A 20619-nucleotide genomic window follows, 5' to 3' on the forward strand; every position below is an offset into this window, starting at 1 on the left:
CCGCCACACCCTGCCCACTCTCAGAGAAGCAGAAGTTGGCTAGTTTGGCATCTCCGTGAATGATGGTCTTGAAGCGACATTCATTGAGGATCCTGTCACTCTCCCCGGCAGCTGCTTTGAGCTGGGAGTCGTACAGCTCGTCAGGGCATGATTCCAGGTACCAATAGGTACCTACGGGCCACAGCCCCTCTGGCACCACCCCCAGGAAGATGCCATGGAAGTGGGCCAGCCAGCTGATGCAGGCCCTCATCTCTGCATCCCTAACGCTGGTTCTTCTCTGGTCGAAGCCCATCACATCCAGGTCCTCCAGAACTATCAGCTGCTCGTCCCCGTATGAACATGCAGCCAGAGAGGCATTAGACATCCATCATTGGTGGAGTAGTTCTGGTACCAGTGTCTCCACTTGGTAGGACCTCACCTTGCGCATGTGAGACAGGTCTGTGTTCCAGCCTCCAGGGTGCTCGGCCTCCTTTGGGAACATGACATGTTTGACAACGACCGAAGGGCGGTAACAGCCATCTAAATGGACCTTCACAATCTGGGCATACCCGCTTCACAGTGTCTGGATTTTGTCACCAACACGTAGTGCCTTTGCACCACACTCCTGTAGAATAATGTCCTGATATTCTTGTTTCATTCTTGAAGACTTTCACCACACTGAAAAATAACATGTTAGGTTATGTAAAAGAAAAAACTAGCTTTTCACAAAAGACTGATACATTTAGACAGAAAAGTGTTGAATGGTGGAATAACAAAGTAAGCATGCATGCACACAGTTTAATTGAATAGGAAATGCAAGTCTATGCGTTTCACACACATGGAGGAAATTGAACTTTGACAAACTATATAATTAAGCGCAATCTTTCAATTCCACACACCGCCATCTCACGAGGGACACAGTCAAAACATGAGTTAACAACGCCAATGTGCGTAAAACTGAACATGTGATGCACGTCGAGTTGTATGTACTGTGTTATGTTTCGATCATGAATACTCTTCAATGTGGACTGGAGATTTACATCAATCAATGGCGCAATACTGCCACCAACTGGATTGGAGGGTAAAAGCTCTCGTCATCGTTGGAGCTACCCGGAAGCTAAATCTTGGAAATCACTTGTTGTTGTTGTTATCGAGCAGAAAGTAGCTCGTCTACTTGCTAGCTGTATATCATAATGTTTTACGGATATTGTCAAGGTGTTTGTTTGTATTCCATTCATTTTATGATCTTATTTTAAAAACCCATATTTTGGAACTGTAACTCATTGCTTTGATTTAGCTGTCTAACGTTCTGTCAAGTTCGGCTTGCTAGCTAACGCCGCTAGCTAGTTAACGTTAGTTTCGAATGACAGGGACAGTCATATTTTCCAGGCTGTATGAAAAAACGTTAGAACAAAATGGATTGCACGGCACTGGAGCACGATGCAGTTAAATTTGCTAAAACTGCTGTCATCTGCGACCAGAATGGAAAATACAACGAGGCTGTCTTCTATTATAAGGTAACGTTAAGGACTCTGAAATGGAGGTTGTGGAATAATTTGCCGCACTCCACATTGGCTTTTACTTTCACCTGCATCTTATGGTCACCTTTGTGGAATAGACGACTTGATCACTGATGCACTTTTAGCCTTTAGAAGTGGCATCCCAGTGTAACAAACGGTATGTAGGTGTATCAAAAGCTCAAATAATATAGGGTAAGTTACTATTGTAGTGGTACTTGACCCATGGTTAAGACACTCTTGTATTTTGCTACATGAAAATGTATTTGTCATTTTGAGAGCAATAATGTCGGTGTTGTATGTGATATTAGGAGGCGGCACAAGCCCTGATCTACGCCGGCATGGCAGGGTCTAAACTGGAGGGCATCCAGGATAAAGTCAATGAGTACCTGGACCGGGTTCAGGCCCTGCACAATGCTGGTGAGTCCACCTCAACAGTGTAGGGAAAGTGGTGATCCTCCATAACCACTTCGGATCCAACTTCATTCACTCTCATACTCCATCCAGAATGCTTGGGCCCGTATTCACAAAGCATATCAGTGAGTAGCCTACAGTGGATTTGGAAAGTATTCAGACCCCTTGATTTTTTCCACATTTTGTTACGGTACAGCCTTATTCTAAAATTAATTAAATACATATTTTCCTCATCAATCTACACACAATATCCCATAATGACAAAGCAAAAACAGGTTTTTAGAAATGTATTAAAAAAACAACAGAAATAGCTTATTTACATAAGTATTCAGACCCTTTGCAATGAGACTTGAAATTGAGCTCAGGTGCAACCTGTTTCCCTTGATCATCCATGAGATGTTTCTACGACTTGGAGTCCACCTGTGGTAAATTTAATTGACTGGACATGATTTGGAAAGGCACACACCTGTCTATATAAGGTCCAACAGTTGACAGTGCATGTCAGAGCAAAAACTGAGACAGGATTGTGTCAAAGCACAGATCTGGGGACACATTTCTGCAGCATTGAAGGTCCCGAAGAACACAGTGGTTTCCATCATTCTTAAATTGAAGACATTTGGAAACCACCAAGACTTCCTAGAGCTGGCCACCCAGCCAAACTGAGCAATCAGGGGAGAAGGGCCTTGGTTCGGGAGGTGACCAAGAAGCTCCAGAGTTCTTTCTGTGGAGATGGGAGAACCATCCAGAAGGACAACCATCTCTGCAGCACTCCACCAATCAGGCCTTTATGGTAGAGTTGCCAGGCAGAAGCCACTTCTCAGTAAAAGGCACAAGACAGCCCGCTTGGAGTTTGCCAAAGGCACCTAAAGTACTCTCAGACCATGAGAAACAAGATTCTCTGGCCTGATGAAACCAAGATTGAACTCTTTGACCTGAATGCCAAGTGTCACGTCTGGAGGAAACTAGGCACCACTCATCACCTGGCCAATACCATCCCTACTGTGAAGTGTGGTGGCAGCATCATGCTGTGGGGATGTTTTTCAGCAGCAGGGACTGGGAGACTAGTCAGGATTGAGGGAAAGATGATAACTCCTTGATGAAAACCTGCTCCAGAGAGCTCAGGATCTCAGACTGGGGTGAAGGTTCACCTTCAAACAGGACAATGACCCTAAGCACACAGCTAAGACAATGCAGGAGTGGCTTCGGGACAAGTCTCTGAATGTCCTTGAGTGGCCCAGCCAGAGCCATTTCTGGAGAGACCTGAAAATAGCTGTGCAGCGACGCTCCCCATCCAACCTGACAGAGCTTGAGAGGATCTGCAGAGAAGAATGGGAGAAACTCCCAAAATACAGTTGTCCCAAGAAGACTTGAGACTGTAATCGCTGCCATATGTGCTTCGACAAAGTACTGAGTAAAGGGTCTGAATACTTTCTGAATGCACCGTATCTAGTCCTTAGCCTATCTAATGTTGGGTCACAGTAAACTTAGTGAGTTTCCTTCTGAGTCATTCTTTCCATGACCTACGGAACAGCTTACACTTCACTTTGAGTGTGAGATGTGAGGGCCTTTGCTTGTGTTTATGAAACTGTTCCACAGATTGAGTTTATTTTTATAGAGACAGTGCACATTTTCAACCGCAGTCCCTGTGTAGGCTATTAAAAACAATTACAATAACAATACAGACAAACAGTGAGCACATGCAGAGCAACGTAGGACAAGCAACACATAGCAGACAGAGCAATACCTCAAAAAGCAAAATACATAAAAGCAACAAAGGGTGTGTGGGTATGTCCCGTTAAGTTGGAGAGTGGGTGTGACAGGTTCATACTATACGGTTTCCCGGGCATAGAAGCCTCTTTTAATATCCCTGTCGCTCAAGAAGGTCATGTTACTGTATTCAAGTTGATATGAGGCACTAGCCTTATTTGGGTAGAGGAAACCTCTTTCATTGTTTCCAGTGTTTCTCACTGCTGTAGTTGGCAGTAGCTATCCTAACATATCCACATCACTTTTTAAGTGGGAGAACTTGCACAATTGGTGGTTGACTAAATACTTTTTTGCCCCACTGCATAACACCTCGTTTTTCCCTCATCCAGTTGTTATTTTCATAGTCAGCCTCTCATTGAGGATGTCCTAGCGGTTGTAGCGTTGGGCCAGTAACCTAAAGGGTGCTGGTTTGAATACCTGAGCTGGCAAGGTGAAAAATCGGTCGGTGCCCTTGAGCAATGCACTTAACCCTAATTTGCTCCAGGGGCGCCGTACTACTATGGCTGTAAAACAACATTTGTCTGCACCTATCCAGTGTGTGTAAAAATATCTATATTTTTAATGTTCCGTTGTGTCCTACTTGCCTTTGACCCCATGCAGTTCAAGCTCAAAGTAGCGATCCTCTGAAGAGCAAGCAGCAGGTAGATCTGGAGCGGGCCCACTTCCTGGTCACCCAGGCCTTTGAGGAGGATGAGAAGGGCAATGGGGACGAGGCCATCGAGCTCTACACACAGGCTGTGGAACTCTGCATCCAGACGGTAGGGGCTGCTTAGGAAAGACCCAGGCTTCTTTTAGGCCCACTGTGAGACTAAATCAAATCAAATCAAATTTATTTATATAGCCCTTCGTACATCAGCTGATATCTCAAAGTGCTGTACAGAAACCCAGCCTAAAACCCCAAACAGCAAGCAATGCAGGTGGAGAAGCACAGTGGCTAGGAAAAACTCCCTAGAAAGGCCAATACCTAGGAAGAAACCTAGAGAGGAACCAGGCTATGTGGGGTGGCCAGTCCTCTTCTGGCTGTGCCGGGTGGAGATTATAACAGAACATGGTCAAGATGTTCAATGTTCATAAATGACCAGCATGGTCGAATAATAATAAGGCAGAACAGTTGAAACTAGAGCAGCAGCACAGTCAGGTGGAAGTTGAAACTGGAGCAGCAGCATGGCCAGGTAGACTGGGGACAGCAAGGAGTCATCATGTCAGGTAGTCCTGGGGCATGGTCCTAGGGCTCAGGTCAGTTGAAACTGGAACAGCAGCATGGCCAGGTGGACTGGGGACAGCAAGGAGTCATCATGTCAGGTAGTCCTGGGGAGGCAACTTTCACCACCAATGCTCTTGTATTGAGCAAAACAACAAAATTAGCTATACTCTCTGCTATTCAGACCACTGTATCAGACATTTATACAGGATGGTAATTCCTGGGTCATTACCAGGTCCAATGGAGGTGTAGTCAGGAACAGGTATAAGAACTGTTTATTTGGATTAGGCCATGAACAGACTGACGCCCCACTATCCTTCATTGTATGTATTGACATCCCTCTTGACCTAGTCTCTAGGGTACATAATGTGTGTCAAGTGTAACCCCCCCTCACTCCTTTTCTCCCACTTTCTCTTTCTTTTCTCACAGTCTCATGATACGACAGACCAGGGGCTGCAGGGCAAACTGAAGCAGCTGGCTCGTCAGGCCCTCGATAGGTAAGGAGCTCACTCTCCCCTCCTCACTATAGTGTAATATTTCTAGTGTTGTATACAGTGCATTCGGAAAGTATTCGGACCCTTGACTTTTTCCACATTTTCTTACTGTACAGCCTTATTTTTAAATGGATTAAATGCATACATATTTTCATCAATCTACACACAATACCCCATGATGACAAAGCAAAACAGGTTTAGACATTTTTGCAAATGTATTACAAAAAAAAAAAAAACTGAACTTATTTACATAAGTATTCAGACCCTTTGCTGTGAGACTCGAAATTGAGCTCAGGTGCATCCTGTTGCCATGGATCATCCTTGAGATGTTTCTACAACTTGGAGTCCACCTGTGTTACATTCAATTGATTGGACATGATTTGGAAAGGCTCACAGCTGTCTATATAAAGTCCCACAGTTGACAGTGCATGTCAGAGAAAAAACCAAGCCATAAGGTCGAAGTAATTGTCCGTAGAGCTCCGAGACAGGATTGTGTCAAAGCTTTCAATGTCTGCAGAATTGAAAGCCCCCAAGAACACAGTTGCCTCCATCATTCTTAAATGGAAGAAGTTTGGAACCACCACGACTCTTCCTAGAGCTGGCCGCCTAGCCAAACTGAACAATCGGGGGAGGAGGGCCTTGGTCAGGGAGGTGACCGAGAACCCGATGGTCACACTGACAGAGTTCCGCTGTGGAGATGGGAGAACCTTCCAGAAGGACATCCATCTCTGTAGCTCTCCACCAATCAGGCCTTTATGGTAGACTGGCCAGACGGAAGCCACTCCCCAGTAAAAGGCACATAATGGACTGCTTGGAGTTTGCCAAAAGGCACCTACAGTAAAGCATGGGGGTGGCAGCATCATAGTGTGGGGAGGTTTTTCAGTGGCAGGGACTGGGAGACTAGTCAGGATTGAGGGAAAGATGAACAGATCAAAGTACAGAGAGATCCTTGATGAAAACCTGCTCCAGAGAGCTCAGGCCCCAGACTGGGCCGAAGATTCACCTTCAAACAGGACAATGACCCTAAGCACACAGCCGGGACAAGTCTCTGAATGCCCTTGAGTGGCCCAGTCAGAGCCATCTCTGGAGAGACCTGAAAATAGATGTGCAGCGATGCTCCCCATCCAACCTGACAGAGCTTGAGAAGATCTGCAGAGAATGGGTTGAAACTCCCCAAATACAGATGTGCTATGCTTGTAGCATCATACCCAAGAAGACTCAAGGCTGTGATTGCTGCCACAGGTGCTTTAACAAAGTACTCAGTAGAGGGTCTGAATACTTATGTTAATGTGATATTTACGTTGTCTAAAAAAACTGTTTTTGCTTTGTCTTTATGGGGTTTTGTGAGTAGATTGATACGTATTTGTTACGTACGCCTCTAGGAAGAGGGAACGCAACACCCTGCTACAACTCAACTTCCCGTGGCGTGAAAGATGGATTGGATTGTAGGTGCGAGTAAGGATGACAAAGGCAGAGAGCTTACCGTTTACAGGGAATTTGTTCCGTCACACGGTAATTTGGGGAAAAAGAGGCTGGACGAAAGCAAAAAAAGTACAAGTTAACGAGCCCCCCCTCTCCTACCTTACCTGCCTACCCACTACTTACCTAACTAGCACCACCTGGTGTGCTAACCAAAATACAGGGGGTGGTCTGCCTAGGTCTTACCTAGTGTGCATAGACAGTAAATACTACGGGTATATGTATGACCGCAGGCCTCTTGCTTAAGCACACCCTAGGTGTCTTCCCCTTCCCCCCCTGGGAACAAATTAAACAGAATAATACAAACGTAAGTAAACAACTTCAAGAATCAAAAACACTGCGTCCTATTGACACACACATACCTCAGATCAGCGGCAACAAAATACTTAACAAAAACCTGTTTCTCAGCAACAACCAACACAGGACATAACCATCAGCTCTCTCCTAACAAAGGAACACAGGGTTTTCTAGCTTCAGAAGGAGTCTGTAATGATATATAGCTGTATCCTCTGACGAGAGGGCGGGGTCAGCTCCAATCAGCTGCTTGGGGGAAGCCATTTCCTGAAACACAAACATAATTCAAAAGGCACTCGCACATCTGAGCCATCTCTTTGCAGGTGCATGGCAATAGTTGAACAAGATGAAGGAAAAAGGAAACCGCACACTGCTCTTGGTAGTATCACTGATCTTTAATAAGCTTTACGTATCGACCTTCGTCAGAGCTGAAACACAAATATACAAACAAAACCACAACACAGAAACTGGGGAATGTAACAGTATTTTTCAAATCCATTTTAGAATAAGGCTCTAACTTAACAAAATGTGGAAAAAGTCAAGGGGTCTGAATACTTTCCGAATGCGCCGTAAATGATCAAGGAACACTAACCCGACCGACCAACCAACCAAGCACTTTGTTTCTCTCCAGGGCGGAGGGGCTGAAGGAGTCCCAGGCCGCCAGTCCCTTAGCCCAGTCGCCACAGGACAGGCCGGGACCCTCAGGGGCCAAACCTAGTGGGGGGCCTTGCCCCGTCAGACAGTTCTTCCCCCTTGGACCTGACTTCTCCCTCCAGAACCGTCCCCAGCCAGTCAGGCCCGTCCAGTCCAGCGAGCCTCAGGGTCAGCGCTACACCTCAGAAGAGATCGAGGTGCTCAGGTGAGCAGGCTGGGATCTATCTGGACTCTGGAGAATCAAAGAACATGGTCAACACATTGAGTTTAGGCACCCAAGAAGCAATGATCTGTGGTTCCGTAATCATCCCCATTTCCCTAGGAGCATAATGCCAGTGTGTGACTGGTTTTTCTAAAGGTTAGCTAGTAACACACCTTTGTTTGGTGAAGGTTCAGGTTTGACTCTCATCTACATTTCCACCTGCTGGGTAAGATACACATGTTACATTTCTCCGGATTCTCCTCCTTTTCAAATAGGAGCACGTCCAAGATCAACGGCATACCCTTCGTCCCCTTCATGAGCGTGGACCTGAAGGAGAGATTTGCCTTTCCTGTTCCATTCTCGTAAGTCAGGATATTCTTGGCTGAGTAAAACAAGTTCCTTAGTAAGTGGGTGTACAGATTGTAGAATACACACATAATACATTTCTACTGACAAGCAATTTCCATCTGAAAGCGGATACTAGATGGAGTGCCGCTTGATTGCATCAATTGTTAATTAGTGATTAACATCAGACTTTTTATTCTCTGTGGATGTTTCCCAGGGACAAACTAGGCAAGCTGGCCCTGTCTCCCAAGCAGAGAACCATCTTCTCCCGCTGGGTTCGCCCTGACGAGATCTGCAATAACCCCACCATGATCTTATCTGTATCCAGCTTCAGCATCAAACAGGTCCGGCCACACACACAGCCGCCAATTTTCAATATCAATAATCAAGACCAAAACGTACCCTGTAAAATACATCATTATTTAAGGTGTAGACCACTAAGAGTGCAGTAGCTATATGAGTTGTATTGGAATTGACTCAACATCAGATGGCGCCACTTGTACGTATGTTTTGTCTGTTAAAACCTACCTACTTTATAGACAATCTGCTCTATACTGAATACCTGTCAATGTGACGGATAAAACTGGCAGATACACCTCCCATCCTGGTGGTCCGATGTCAGTCTCATACTCTTATTGTTGATCACCTACCCTCTCCTGTTAGACGGTGGTGTCTGACTGCTCGTTCGTGGCGTCGTTAGCCATCAGCGCTGCCTATGAGCGACGCTACAACAAGAAGCTCATCACCAGCATCATCTACCCCCAGAACCGGCGCGGGGAGCCAGAGTATAACCCCTGTGGGAAGTACATGGTGAAGCTTCACATCAACGGTGTGCCCAGGAAGGTAACACACTGCAAAACCTGGGAACTGGGTCCGCTGGTGCTCAATGTCATTGTGAGATAAGCTAGCAAACCTCACTCTCTAAATGACTAGACTGTCACTGTAACGCTGCCATGTCGCTGACAGTGTCGACCAATGGGTTGTATCGTTGTAAGTGTTCCCCTTCCTGTTCCCTGCAGGTCATTATAGACGACTTCCTGCCATGTGGTCAGAATGGAGAGCTGCTGTGTTCCTACTCCAGCAACAGGAACGAGCTGTGGGTCTCCCTCATAGAGAAAGCCTACATGAAGGTCATGGGAGGCTACGACTTCCCCGGCTCCAACTCGGTGAGGGAGTTCCCCCTGTGAAAGTACTACCCCTTTTGCACTGGGCTCTGTCCAATAGCCAAACGCGCAACTCAATTATCTGCTTTGGCTACATCTTCTTGTCTCCTACTGAACTGATATGAGAGAAGCGAATGTTTCACTTTGGAGAATGTTTCAGAGCTAACAAGAGTTCCCTCAAATTCACGGCGTGGGCTAAATTCCACATTTCTTCAATTGTGCGTGATTGGACAGTTGGCTCTGTTCTCCACCTTGTTATTTATGTTCTCTAAAGTGTGATCTCTGTCCGTTCTGTCTTATTGTATTGTAGAACATCGATCTGCACGCACTCACTGGCTGGATCCCAGAGCGTATCGCCATGCATTCAGACAATCAGTCATTCATCAAGGACGACACCTTCCGCATGCTCTACCAGAGGTGAGACACGCAGACACAAACACACACTCATTAATTCACCCATGCACACACTTAAGGGCCTACATAGTCCATCTGCTCTGTAGAATTCACACACATATACATTACACACCAAGAGATATGACTCACAGATTCTTACACATTTGAAATACTTTATTTGAATCCACAAATCATATTACATTTGTAAAAAGATACACACACACACCGAGTAATGCCACTAATCCATCCTCCAGTCAGGTAGTAATTTTTCATGATTACCTTTGCTGCCAGATGGTAATAGACATGGTTATCAATACCACAGAGTTTTGTCTCCTAGCCAAGATAGCTGACCTACTACTCTTACATCCCCCTCTCCTCTCATGACAGGTTTCACCGGGGCGACGTCTTAATCACCACAGCAACGGGGGTGATGACAGAGGAGGAAGGCGAGAGGTGGGGCCTCGTGCCAACGCATGCCTACGCTGTCCTGGATATCCGGGAGCACAAAGTAAGTGTTAGTGTTAACTTAGCATAACCACTCATGGTTGTTACAGTAGCTTGTTAGCATGACAATACAGAACATTAATAGACAAGAACAGCTCAAGGGCAGAACTACATAAAACATTTTTTTAAAGGCACACGTAGCCTACATATCAATACATACACACATCTAGGTCAAATAGGGGAGAGGCGTTGTGAGGTGTGGCTTAAGCTGTTGTTTGAAACCAGATTTGCTGTTTATTTGAGCAATATGAGATGGAATGGAGTTCCATGCAATAATCACTCTATATAATATTGTACACTTTCTTTAATTTGTTCTGGATTTGGGGATTGTGAAAAGACCCCTGGTAGCATGTCTGATGGGGTAAGTGTGTGTGTGTCGGCGCTTTGTGTAAGTTCAACTCTCAGCCAAGAGAGACTGGCATGCATAGTATTTATATCATCCCTCTGATTACAATGAAGAGCGAAGCGTGTCGCTCTGTTCTGGGCCAGCTGCAGCTTAACTAGGTCTTTCTTTGCAGCACTGGACCACACTACTAGACAATAATCGAGATAAGACAAAACTGGAGCCTGCAGAACTTTGTAACTTTAGTTACACTAATAGTGTTCTGCCTGCATGCTAAGCTTCTTTGCCATTTGATCTGGCTCTCAGGGGAAGCGGTTCCTGCAGCTGAAGAACCCGTGGAGCCACCTGAGGTGGAAAGGTCGCTTCAGTGAACGGGACGAGAAAAACTGGACCCCAGAACTTCTCAAATACCTCAACTTTGACCCCAAGACCGCACAGAAGTTTGATAACGGTGTGTTCTGGATCACGTTTGAGGACCTGTGCCAGTACTATGATGTCATCTACCTGAGCTGGAGCCCTGCCCTGTTCAGAGAGTCTTCCTGTATCCACAGGTCAGTCAACAACAGCCATCTTATATCTCCCAGAAGGGTCTACTATACCTATAAATACCTACTATACAGTGCATTCGGAAAGTATTCAGACCCCGTGACTTTTTCCACATTGATTAAGTCGTTTTTTCCCCGCATCTATTTACACACGATACCCCATAATGACAAAGCAAAAACAGGTTTTTAGAAATTTTAGCAAATGTATTACAAATAAAAACCGGAATTATGACATTTCTATAAGTATTCAGACACTTTACTCAGTACTTTGTTGAAGCACCTTTGGCAGCGATTACAGCATCGAGTCTTCTTGGGTATGACGCTACAAGCTTGGCACACCTGTATTTGGGGAGTTTCTCCCATTCTTCTCTGCAGATCCTCTCAAGCTCTGTCAGGTTGGATGGGGAGCGTTGCTGCACAGTTATTTTCAGGTCTATCCAAAAATGTTCGATCAGGGTCTGGCTCTGGCTGGGCCACTCAAGGACGTTCAGAGACCAGTCCCGAAGCCACCATGCTTCACCGTAAGGATGGTGCCAGGTGTCCTCTAGGCATGACGCTTGACATTCAGGCCAAAGAGTTCAATTTTGGTTTCATCAGACCAGATAATTTTTGTTTCTCATGGTCTGAATCCTTTAGGTGCCTTTTGGCAAACTCCAAGCGGACTGTCATGTGCCTTTTACTGAGAAGGGTCTTCCATCTGGCCACTCTGGTTCTCCCATCTCCACAGAAAGAACTATGGAGCTTCTTGGTCACCTCCCTGACCAAGGCCATTCTCCCCCGAATGCTCAGTTGGCCAGGCGTCCAGCTCTAGGAAGAGACTTGGTGGTTCCAAACTTCTTCCATTTAAGAATGATGGAGGCTACTGTGTTCAATGCTGCAGACATGTTTTGGTACTCTTCCCCAGATCTGTGCCTCAACAAAATCCTGTCTCAGAGCTCCACGGACAATTCCTTTGACCTCATTGCTTGTTTTTTGCTCTGACATACCCCGTCAACTGTGGGACCTTATAGACAGGTGTGTGCCTTTTTCATTTTCAATCAATTACGTTTACCACAGGTGGACTCCAAGTTGTAAAAACATCTTAAGGATGATCAATGGAAATGGGATGCGCCTGAGCTCAATTTCGAGTCTCATAGCAAATGTTCTAAATACTTATGTAAATAAGGTATTTCAGTTTATTTGCAAAACATTCAAAAAACCAGTTTTCGCTTTGTCAGTATGTGGTATTGTGTATAGATTGATGAGGATTCATTTTTATTTAATCAATTTTAGAGTAAGTCAAGCGGTCTGAATACTTTCCGAATGCACTGTATGTGTATAAAAAATACACGTGTATGATATGTGAAGTATATTTCTGGTTGTGTGTGTCCCTGCAGTAGCTGGGATGGGAAGCAGGGCCCTGTGAAGGATGCCTACAGTCTGGCCAACAACCCTCAGTACCGGCTGGAGGTGACCTGTCCTGCAGGGGGCACCGCTGTCTGGGTGCTGCTGACCAGACACATCACTGACAAGGTGCACACCGTCTGTCTGGCTGTTCACCACCACACGGTATCAGACAATGTCTCATTTTCTCCCATAGAAACAATAATCACTCTGTTGTTGTCCTTTTGATGTTCAGGACGACTTTGCACAAAACAAGGAGTTCATCACCTTGGTGGTTTACAAGACAGAGGGAAAGAAAGTTTACTACCCTGGTGAGTTTCTCATGGAAGTGTGTGTGTGTGTGTGTGTTTCCTCTGACTGTCTCGCGTGTTCCTCCTCAGCGGACCCTCCCCCCTACATAGATGGGATCAGGATCAACAGCCCCCACTACCTGACCAAGATGAGACTAACCAGCGCTGGAACACACACATTCACACTGGTGGTGTCACAGTACGAGAAGCAGAACACCATCAACTACACCCTGAGGGTGAGACACACACACACACATTGTGTCAGATACATCTCCTGAGTGTCAGATCTGTCTGATCTGCAGGTTAACACTGCGATCCTGTTGTACTGCGGTGCAGAAGTGTGCATGTAGCATGCCTCAAGCACCTCACAATAGAACGTGAGAAAAGAGAGTGGGATGGTGGGGGTGAAGAAGTAGAGGGAGTGGGGGGAGATGAAGAGCGAGAAAAGAGGAAAGTGTCTTGTTCCACTTGGTGAGTGTGAAGTGTACGTACACAAACCGTACACACAAGGAATAGACAACTAGATCTGAGTTGTATAATTCTACATTCTGAAACATGAAGCAGCCTCCTTTGTCCTATAGTCTGTGAGTGTGTGTTCATATCCATGCAGATTTAGTCATAAATTAACAGTGTGCTAATTATTTCATTAGAAACATTTCTGTGTCAGAACCCACTTGCAGAACTCTGAAATCAGTTGAAAGAGAGCTTGTGAGTTTGTCTGCAATGAATTGCTGTGTGTGACAGAGCGATGGAGAGAGACTTTCTGTTGGATATGAGTAAAAGGTTTTATGTTTTGTGTGTGAGTATGTGACCCAAACCTCTTTTTGCTCATTTATATTTCATAAACTCCCCTTGACAACTGATCTGAAGTCTTTGAGGAGCTGTTATCTGAAGTCTCACAAAAACAACATGTTTGGCCTCTGTAGAAGAGAAGAAACCCTGAAAGTAGTTGCATGTGTGTCTTTCTGAGTATGAAAGAGAAAAGCCAATCACCAGAGGAATATCTCTAGCCTTGACTGACAAGCAGCAAACTGGCTGTGAAATCAATTCCTTCACTCTCACTTCCTTAAAAATAATCTGGAGAATGAGTGAAGAGTTCTCGTGAGGTACGGAACGAACATGATTTCTTCCATCTGTATAAGAGCTGGCCAGTATTCTTCCTGGAGTTTCTTCCTGATGTTTCTATGTTGTGCTGATCACATCCCTGCTCATTCAGTTCCAACGGAGTAATAGACGTTTCCCTCCAACAGGTCTACTCTGGATGCAAGTTCTCCTTCTCCAAGATCCCAACGCCCTTCACTCATACCAAACGGGTAAAATTTACTTCCACTTGTCTCTTTGTTGTTCACATTCTCTATTGGCATGATAACAAAATCACCATCTCACATTGCTGAAGCCCCCTCTCTCTCCCTGTGCAGATCAATGGCCAGTGGAAGGGGCCGAGTGCGGGGGGCTGTGGGAACTACAAGGACTCGTACAAGCACAACCCCATCTACCAGTTTAACCTGGAGCGCCCAGGACCCATGCTCATAGAGCTACGAGGCTCCAGGTAAGACTCACTGCGGCCTGCAGGGGCCCTCCACACCACTGGGGGCACTACACCCAGTGGGGACACTTTATGGCTCAATCACAATTGATGGATATAAAATGAATGTCCTCTTGTAACGCAGCACTTTTAATACTCAAGTATTCATCCTGTCCGTCAAACCTTCTCTAATCCGAGGTGACTGCAGAAGGACTACTCTCCACAGCTTTACACTCTGCCCTGACCCACCTGGATAAAACCAACACATATGTGAGAATGCTGTTAGTAGACTTTAGCTCAGCATTCAATACGGTCATTCCCTCTAGGCTGGTCATCAAACTCCATGACCTAGGGATCAGCCCCTCTCTCTGTAACTGGACTTTGGACTTCCTGACCAACAGTGCCCAGTCTGTCAGGTTAGACAACTTCACCTCCTCAACCCTGAACACTGGTGTGCCACAGGGCTGCGTGCTGAGCCCCCTCCTGTACTCCCTCCTCACCTGTGTTCCTGTACACGGTGTCAACACCATCAAGTTCGCAGACGACACCACGGTGGTAGGCCTGATCAGTGACAATGACGAGTCAGCTTACAGGGAGGTGGTCAAGCACCTGGCTGCATGGTGCGCTGACAACAACCTGGCCCTCAATGCAAAGAAAACCAAGGAGCTCATTGTGGATTACAGGAAGTCTAAAAGCAGTAGCCACGCCCCAGTTCTCATTGATGGCACTGAGGTGGAGCGTGTGCCCAACTTCAAATACTTGGGTGTCTACATCTTCGAGGACCTCTACTGGACCCTCAACACCTCAACCCTGGTCAAAAAAGCGCAGCAGCGCCTATACTTTTTGAGGAGGCTAAAGAAGGCCCCCCTGTCTCCCAAGATCCCGGTGAACTTTTCCCTCTGCATGGTCGAGAGCATTCTGACTAACTGCACCACAGTGTGGTTTGGCGGATGCTCCGTGGGCCCTGCAACGGGTGGTGAAAACCGCCCAGCAAATCACTGGTGTCCGGCTCCCTGCCATCGTAGATCTCAAGCGCAAGCGGCGTCTGCATAGGGCGTGCGGCATCCTCAGGGACCCTTCACATCCATGCCACAAACTGTGTGCCCTTCTACCATCAGGCAGGTGGTACAGGTCTCTATGTTCCCGCACTAGCAGGCTGAAGAACAGTTTCTTTCCAGCTACTGTAACCCTGCTGAACACTGTAACAGCCATATGCACCCGGCCACATCTTAGTACTGCCTCTCGGGGACCTCTTTGCACTCTTCACAGTACTACTGGACTCTGACATTGCTTTGCAAAGTCTGTATAAAGGACATTATTCAGTTGTACATGCCTACCTCGGTAACCTCATTGCTGCTCTCCCTGTATTTCAGTTGCATGCCTCCTTGCACTTTCATACATCCCACTTAATATCATACATTGAACTGAATTGTTTTACTTGTACATTTTTTACACTCTTTTATTTGCACTTCTGGTCAGATGCTAACTGTATTTAGTTATACTGTACTTGTTGAATCTAATCTAAATGACTACAATGCAAAATAATATGCATGGTCTGCATTGTGTCTGACAGTCTGACTCCAATGAGACTTTGTCAAGGCACATCTGGAAAGTTTGAGCTGTCACAGAATACGATTGCCAGGTGTAAATGTGACCAGACAGACTAACAGTCAGTTTCCAGTGTTACTCGACTCCCTTACGTCATCCTGTAGGGGGTCATCTTTAATAGATAATCTGGTGCTCCTAATTCAAATCTGTCTCTCTGTCTGTAGGCAGTAGAGTTCAGGTTCTGGTTGCTTGTGGTGTTGATATCTTGTCTCGGTCTCTCCCTCTCTAGGCAGTACAGTGTGGGCTTTGAGATGGTGACTGTGTCCACTGTAGTAGAGCCAGGACCTGCAGGCCTCCCGAAGAAGAACAGTGGAGACTACAGGTACTCACCCAGGATTCACAGGAGATAGTGTGTTTGTCTATCAGCATATAGAGGTGTTCAGGGACAGTACATAGTGTTGAGTTCCAGATGAGTTCAGTATCAATCCTAATGTTAACCCTTTACACTCGTGGGAATTGGCCTATATAGATGGGGCTAAATGGAAATATTTATTACAGAAGAGATATGGAAAGCATATGCATAGCAATGGTAGCAATTTAAAGGGAACAGTTTAGTCTAATTATTTGACCATAATCTCCAAAGTTGAGGATACAACAGTTCACCAGACACGACTGAATCCAAACATTCTGCTGTTGATTTGATGTGTATTGTATTAATGATAACGAGATCTGAAAAGAAGAATATTCATGGTTTGGGGTAGGTCCAACATAAGACAGAAAATTGACAAGAGTTTGAGTGAGAGGTCAAGCTGGTGTTTAAGTGGCCACACACCTCTCCTAAGTATGCACAGTTCCTAAGTAACTTCAACACACTTTTATGACTAAAATACGAGTCTTCAACTACAAGGTGCTTTTTTTGAGCTCTCCTAGCTGTGCCGAGCAAGTGCACTGGTAGTTGTTGTTTGGAACACAGCCCTGCATCCCCGCCATCATACAATTACTGTTGTTACATTTTTTTGTTTAAATGACTTGTTTACGCAATCCAAAAACGGTCCATTATAAAATTCCAATCTGGGTCAGGTTGGCGTCATTAAATTGAAAAATATGATTTTACAGTAGGCTTTCACAAGCCAATTCAGAGAAGCAGATGGTCATTTTGGTGCGCATAGAATGGAGCATGAGTGCATTCAAATGTGTAGTCCGCAGGCCCAAAAACAAACACAGGCTCATTGTGTTAAGGACATCCCAGGTTATAACGCCATGTCATCTTGTAACTGTACATCGAACATGGTGATCATAAACGTTGACACTGTATCTGACACGAGTTTCATATGGTAATGTGAAGTGCACATTTGGGCTCACGCGTGTTTGGCTTGTATGACATCAGTGGTATTTATTATAATCCTCAGCATTTCATCTTTCAAAATACATCAAGTCCTCTTCATTTACAGCATTTCCCTCATCCAGACAAAATGTTTTGCCCAGTTAGCGGACCGAATGGGGGCAACTTCTTGTCGCGCACGGTGCTCAACTTCCAGACGGCTCAGTCAAAACCCATACAGAGCTGTGACGCGGAGACTCTGACCTCATGTATAGTATGTTACTGTACAGCTACTGTGTTCCAAATCGGCCATTTTTAACCCGGGTATGAGTGTCATTTTCCTACTGTGAAACTCTGAGCTTGTTTAACTCCAATGTTGGTAAACATAAATGTAAACAAACACTATATAGCCTCAACATGGTTGAAATTATCATTTTGATATCATCTATGGTCAGTCCTTGCAGTCGCGGCTCAACTGACTAGGTATCCCCTTTCCGTCTATGAATTTGAAAGTGGTTACATTTCTCCAGGCCCGTCCCTCAGCTTTTTACTAAAACAGAGGCATGGTGACCGCTTTAATGCATCCATCATAAAATGCTATGCACAGGTTAAAGTTCAGTGTTGGAACATATATTGGGGACACATGATTCTCCAAAGCTGAGACTCTGATGGCCTGATGACATGCTGCCTAAATGTGGTGGCTACAGTCACAACACCGAGGGAACATTCTATACATTCCCCACAGGTCAAAAGGTCACATCTGAGGACCTCGTGTCTGACCTCTGGGATGTCTATGCTAATTGAGTTAGCCTGGTTCAAAGGTTGAGGGTGTACTGAAATTAGTCTCGCTGCACATTTGCACAAAGGAATGCCTTTAGAGTTAGATCTTTTGGCAAAGACTGTGTGTGTCAGAAATGATTTTGAAATAATTTAAGTAAAGATATAAAATTTTCCTCACATTTAGACCATGATTGTTGATTATGCAATATTATCCTGTGGATGAGGTTAAAGCAGGTTAAATTCGTATTCAATAACAGATGATCTCTATAAATCATTCATATAATCAGCTCTTGAACACATTGTATGCATTTATTCGTGGGTAATGAAATATGAAACAGAAAATGTCCAGGAATGGCGGTGGACTGCATTGTAACAACAGCGCGCTCCCTCTCTCTGTAGGTGTGGTTTCTGCTACATGGAGGCGGACCATGTCCCCGCTGGCATCTACAACGTCATCCCCACCACCTTCCTGCCCAAACAGGAAGGACCCTTCTTCCTGGACTTCAGCAGCACCACACCCCTAAAGGTCTCCCAGCTCCAGTAAGGAGAGGGGGGAAGGATTCTGGTGTGACACCAGGAATAACTTGCTCACAACATGGACACTCACTGTTTCCTGAACTCTGGGTGGAAATTGTTACGACTGCAGGAGGACCCAAAAGAGACTGATTTATTTTATTATCAAGGGTATTTGGAAAGGGACAAGTGTTTGGTATGGAACCTAGCCCTCTATGTGCTGAGGGGTGTGTAAGAACATGTACCAAAAAATGTCAACTATCAGAGCTAATGTTGGAGGTGCTTCCATCCTCCTTTGCCATAATGACAGATACAGTAAATGATGTCACAACAACTATGGCCCTTATGATTTTCAATGTTCAATTACTTGGTGCTTGTTGACCACCAGTCTAGGTACTCGAGGCAGTGCTGGTATTTACCAAGAACGAAGGGTGATGTTCTCAACTGCAACCGCTACTGTCTTTTTCTCAGGAGACTGCACCACGACAGGGATTTCTCTGTTGCACAGGAATGTGACACAGGCATGAAGACTAATCTTTGGTATTTCTAAGGATGTGTGACACAGGCATGCAGGACGTGTGTGTGTGTGGTTGCAAAATTCTAGGAACTTTCAATAAATTCCCTGGTTTTCCAGATTCCTAGAATCCTCCAACTGGGATTTAGGGAAAACCGAGGAATTTATAAGTTCCTGGAATTTTGCTTGTGTGTGTGTGTATACTTGCATGGAAAACGACATTTGAAACGTATCGCCAATCTTCAGTCTCTTGTTTACGCTTCAGCAAGGACTTGAACACTTCACAGCGGTTTCTCCTTCTCTGTTAACATTTTGTCAAACAGGCAAGACTGCTAGTGGCTTTGTCATTTTCTGGACAATTACTGTGAAGTGTCAATGCTATACAGTCTTGTGGACAAGACCCACTCCTCAAACATACTTTATTTTTTACAAAGGAAAGCATGGACTTTCCTTTGCTATTAGCAAAATGGCTGCTCTTTGTCGTTTCATTCTTCTTTACATAGAATTACATTTGTTTTCTTCCCCCTCCAGTGACTGTTAAAGGGCAACTAATTGCTGCTGTTGCCACTTATGTCAAATGCAATAGTCTTGTATGATTTTGCTTAACTTGCACTAAATGTGGAATGATGTATTCAAACATGGCATAGAAGGAAATCAGAAAAAGTGTTGTCTGTGTGTGTTGAAGATCTGGCCTCTCTCCTGTCTGAGAGCATTTGAAAACAGCGTGTTGCGTGGGCAGCAGCTGGTCACAACCTCTAATGAGAATCACAGGGCAGAGAGACCAACTACCAGGCCTGAGGGAGGAATCTGGAGAGGTAGAGGAGAGACAGGGGAGAGACAGGGAAGTGCAGTAAAGAGAGAACGAACAAAACAATTGTCTAGGTAAAAGGCAGGAATTTAACCCCAGAGCCAGATTTGGCAACTGACAAATACTGTTAAGAAATCTGAAAACCAGTTTAACTTTTGTTAGTGTGAACAGGATCCTATAATCTAGTTCTGTGCTGCCTTGCCACCAAAGATCTTCACTTGGCTTAGCCGTGGCTAATGTCAAACCTGCTAACATTCTGAACCCTGTAACCCTACAGTCAGCAGCACATGGCTTATATGTGGGGAATCCCAGTGTGAGTCTGCTACTTTTCTGCTGTGGTTAATCATGTTAAGGTTTGCCAATGAGGAGCAAGGGTGATGTAAACAACCTGCAAGAAAGCAATTATCTGTTTTTTGTTGTTGCAATAGGCTATTTGCAGCGATCCAATAACTGTTGACAATGTCATCAAGACCAAGAAAATATCAGTATAGCTCAGTTGGAGTCAGAATGGCTACAGGCTAGTCAATTACTGTATAGGGTTCTGACAGACATGTTTTTATAGAATAACTTTTAAACCTACCTGGAAGTTGGGTCAATGGGTCATTTAACCAGTTTACCGAAGAATTTCAGGCTAGTGAGGAAA

General features: G+C 45.1%; 1 protein-coding gene across 1 annotated transcript; it reads left to right on the forward strand.

Annotated features, from left to right (window-relative positions):
* The first annotated feature begins 1086 nt into the window (after nt 1-1086).
* On the forward strand, nt 1087-19810 carry LOC109908260 (calpain-7). The gene is made up of 19 exons (XM_020506858.2): nt 1087-1496; nt 1808-1916; nt 4278-4435; nt 5308-5375; nt 7777-8004; nt 8277-8363; nt 8564-8690; nt 9010-9189; nt 9366-9512; nt 9820-9926; nt 10290-10410; nt 11056-11300; nt 12671-12806; nt 12913-12988; nt 13058-13203; nt 14218-14280; nt 14386-14516; nt 16330-16422; nt 18541-19810. The coding sequence occupies exons 1-19, from the start codon at nt 1395-1397 to the stop codon at nt 18683-18685; spliced, it is 2469 nt and encodes an 822-aa protein (XP_020362447.1). The 5' UTR covers nt 1087-1394; the 3' UTR covers nt 18686-19810.
* The last annotated feature ends 809 nt before the right edge of the window (nt 19811-20619 follow it).

The sequence above is a fragment of the Oncorhynchus kisutch genome, linkage group LG2, assembly GCF_002021735.2.
Source record: "Oncorhynchus kisutch isolate 150728-3 linkage group LG2, Okis_V2, whole genome shotgun sequence".
Lineage (NCBI taxonomy): Eukaryota > Metazoa > Chordata > Actinopteri > Salmoniformes > Salmonidae > Oncorhynchus > Oncorhynchus kisutch.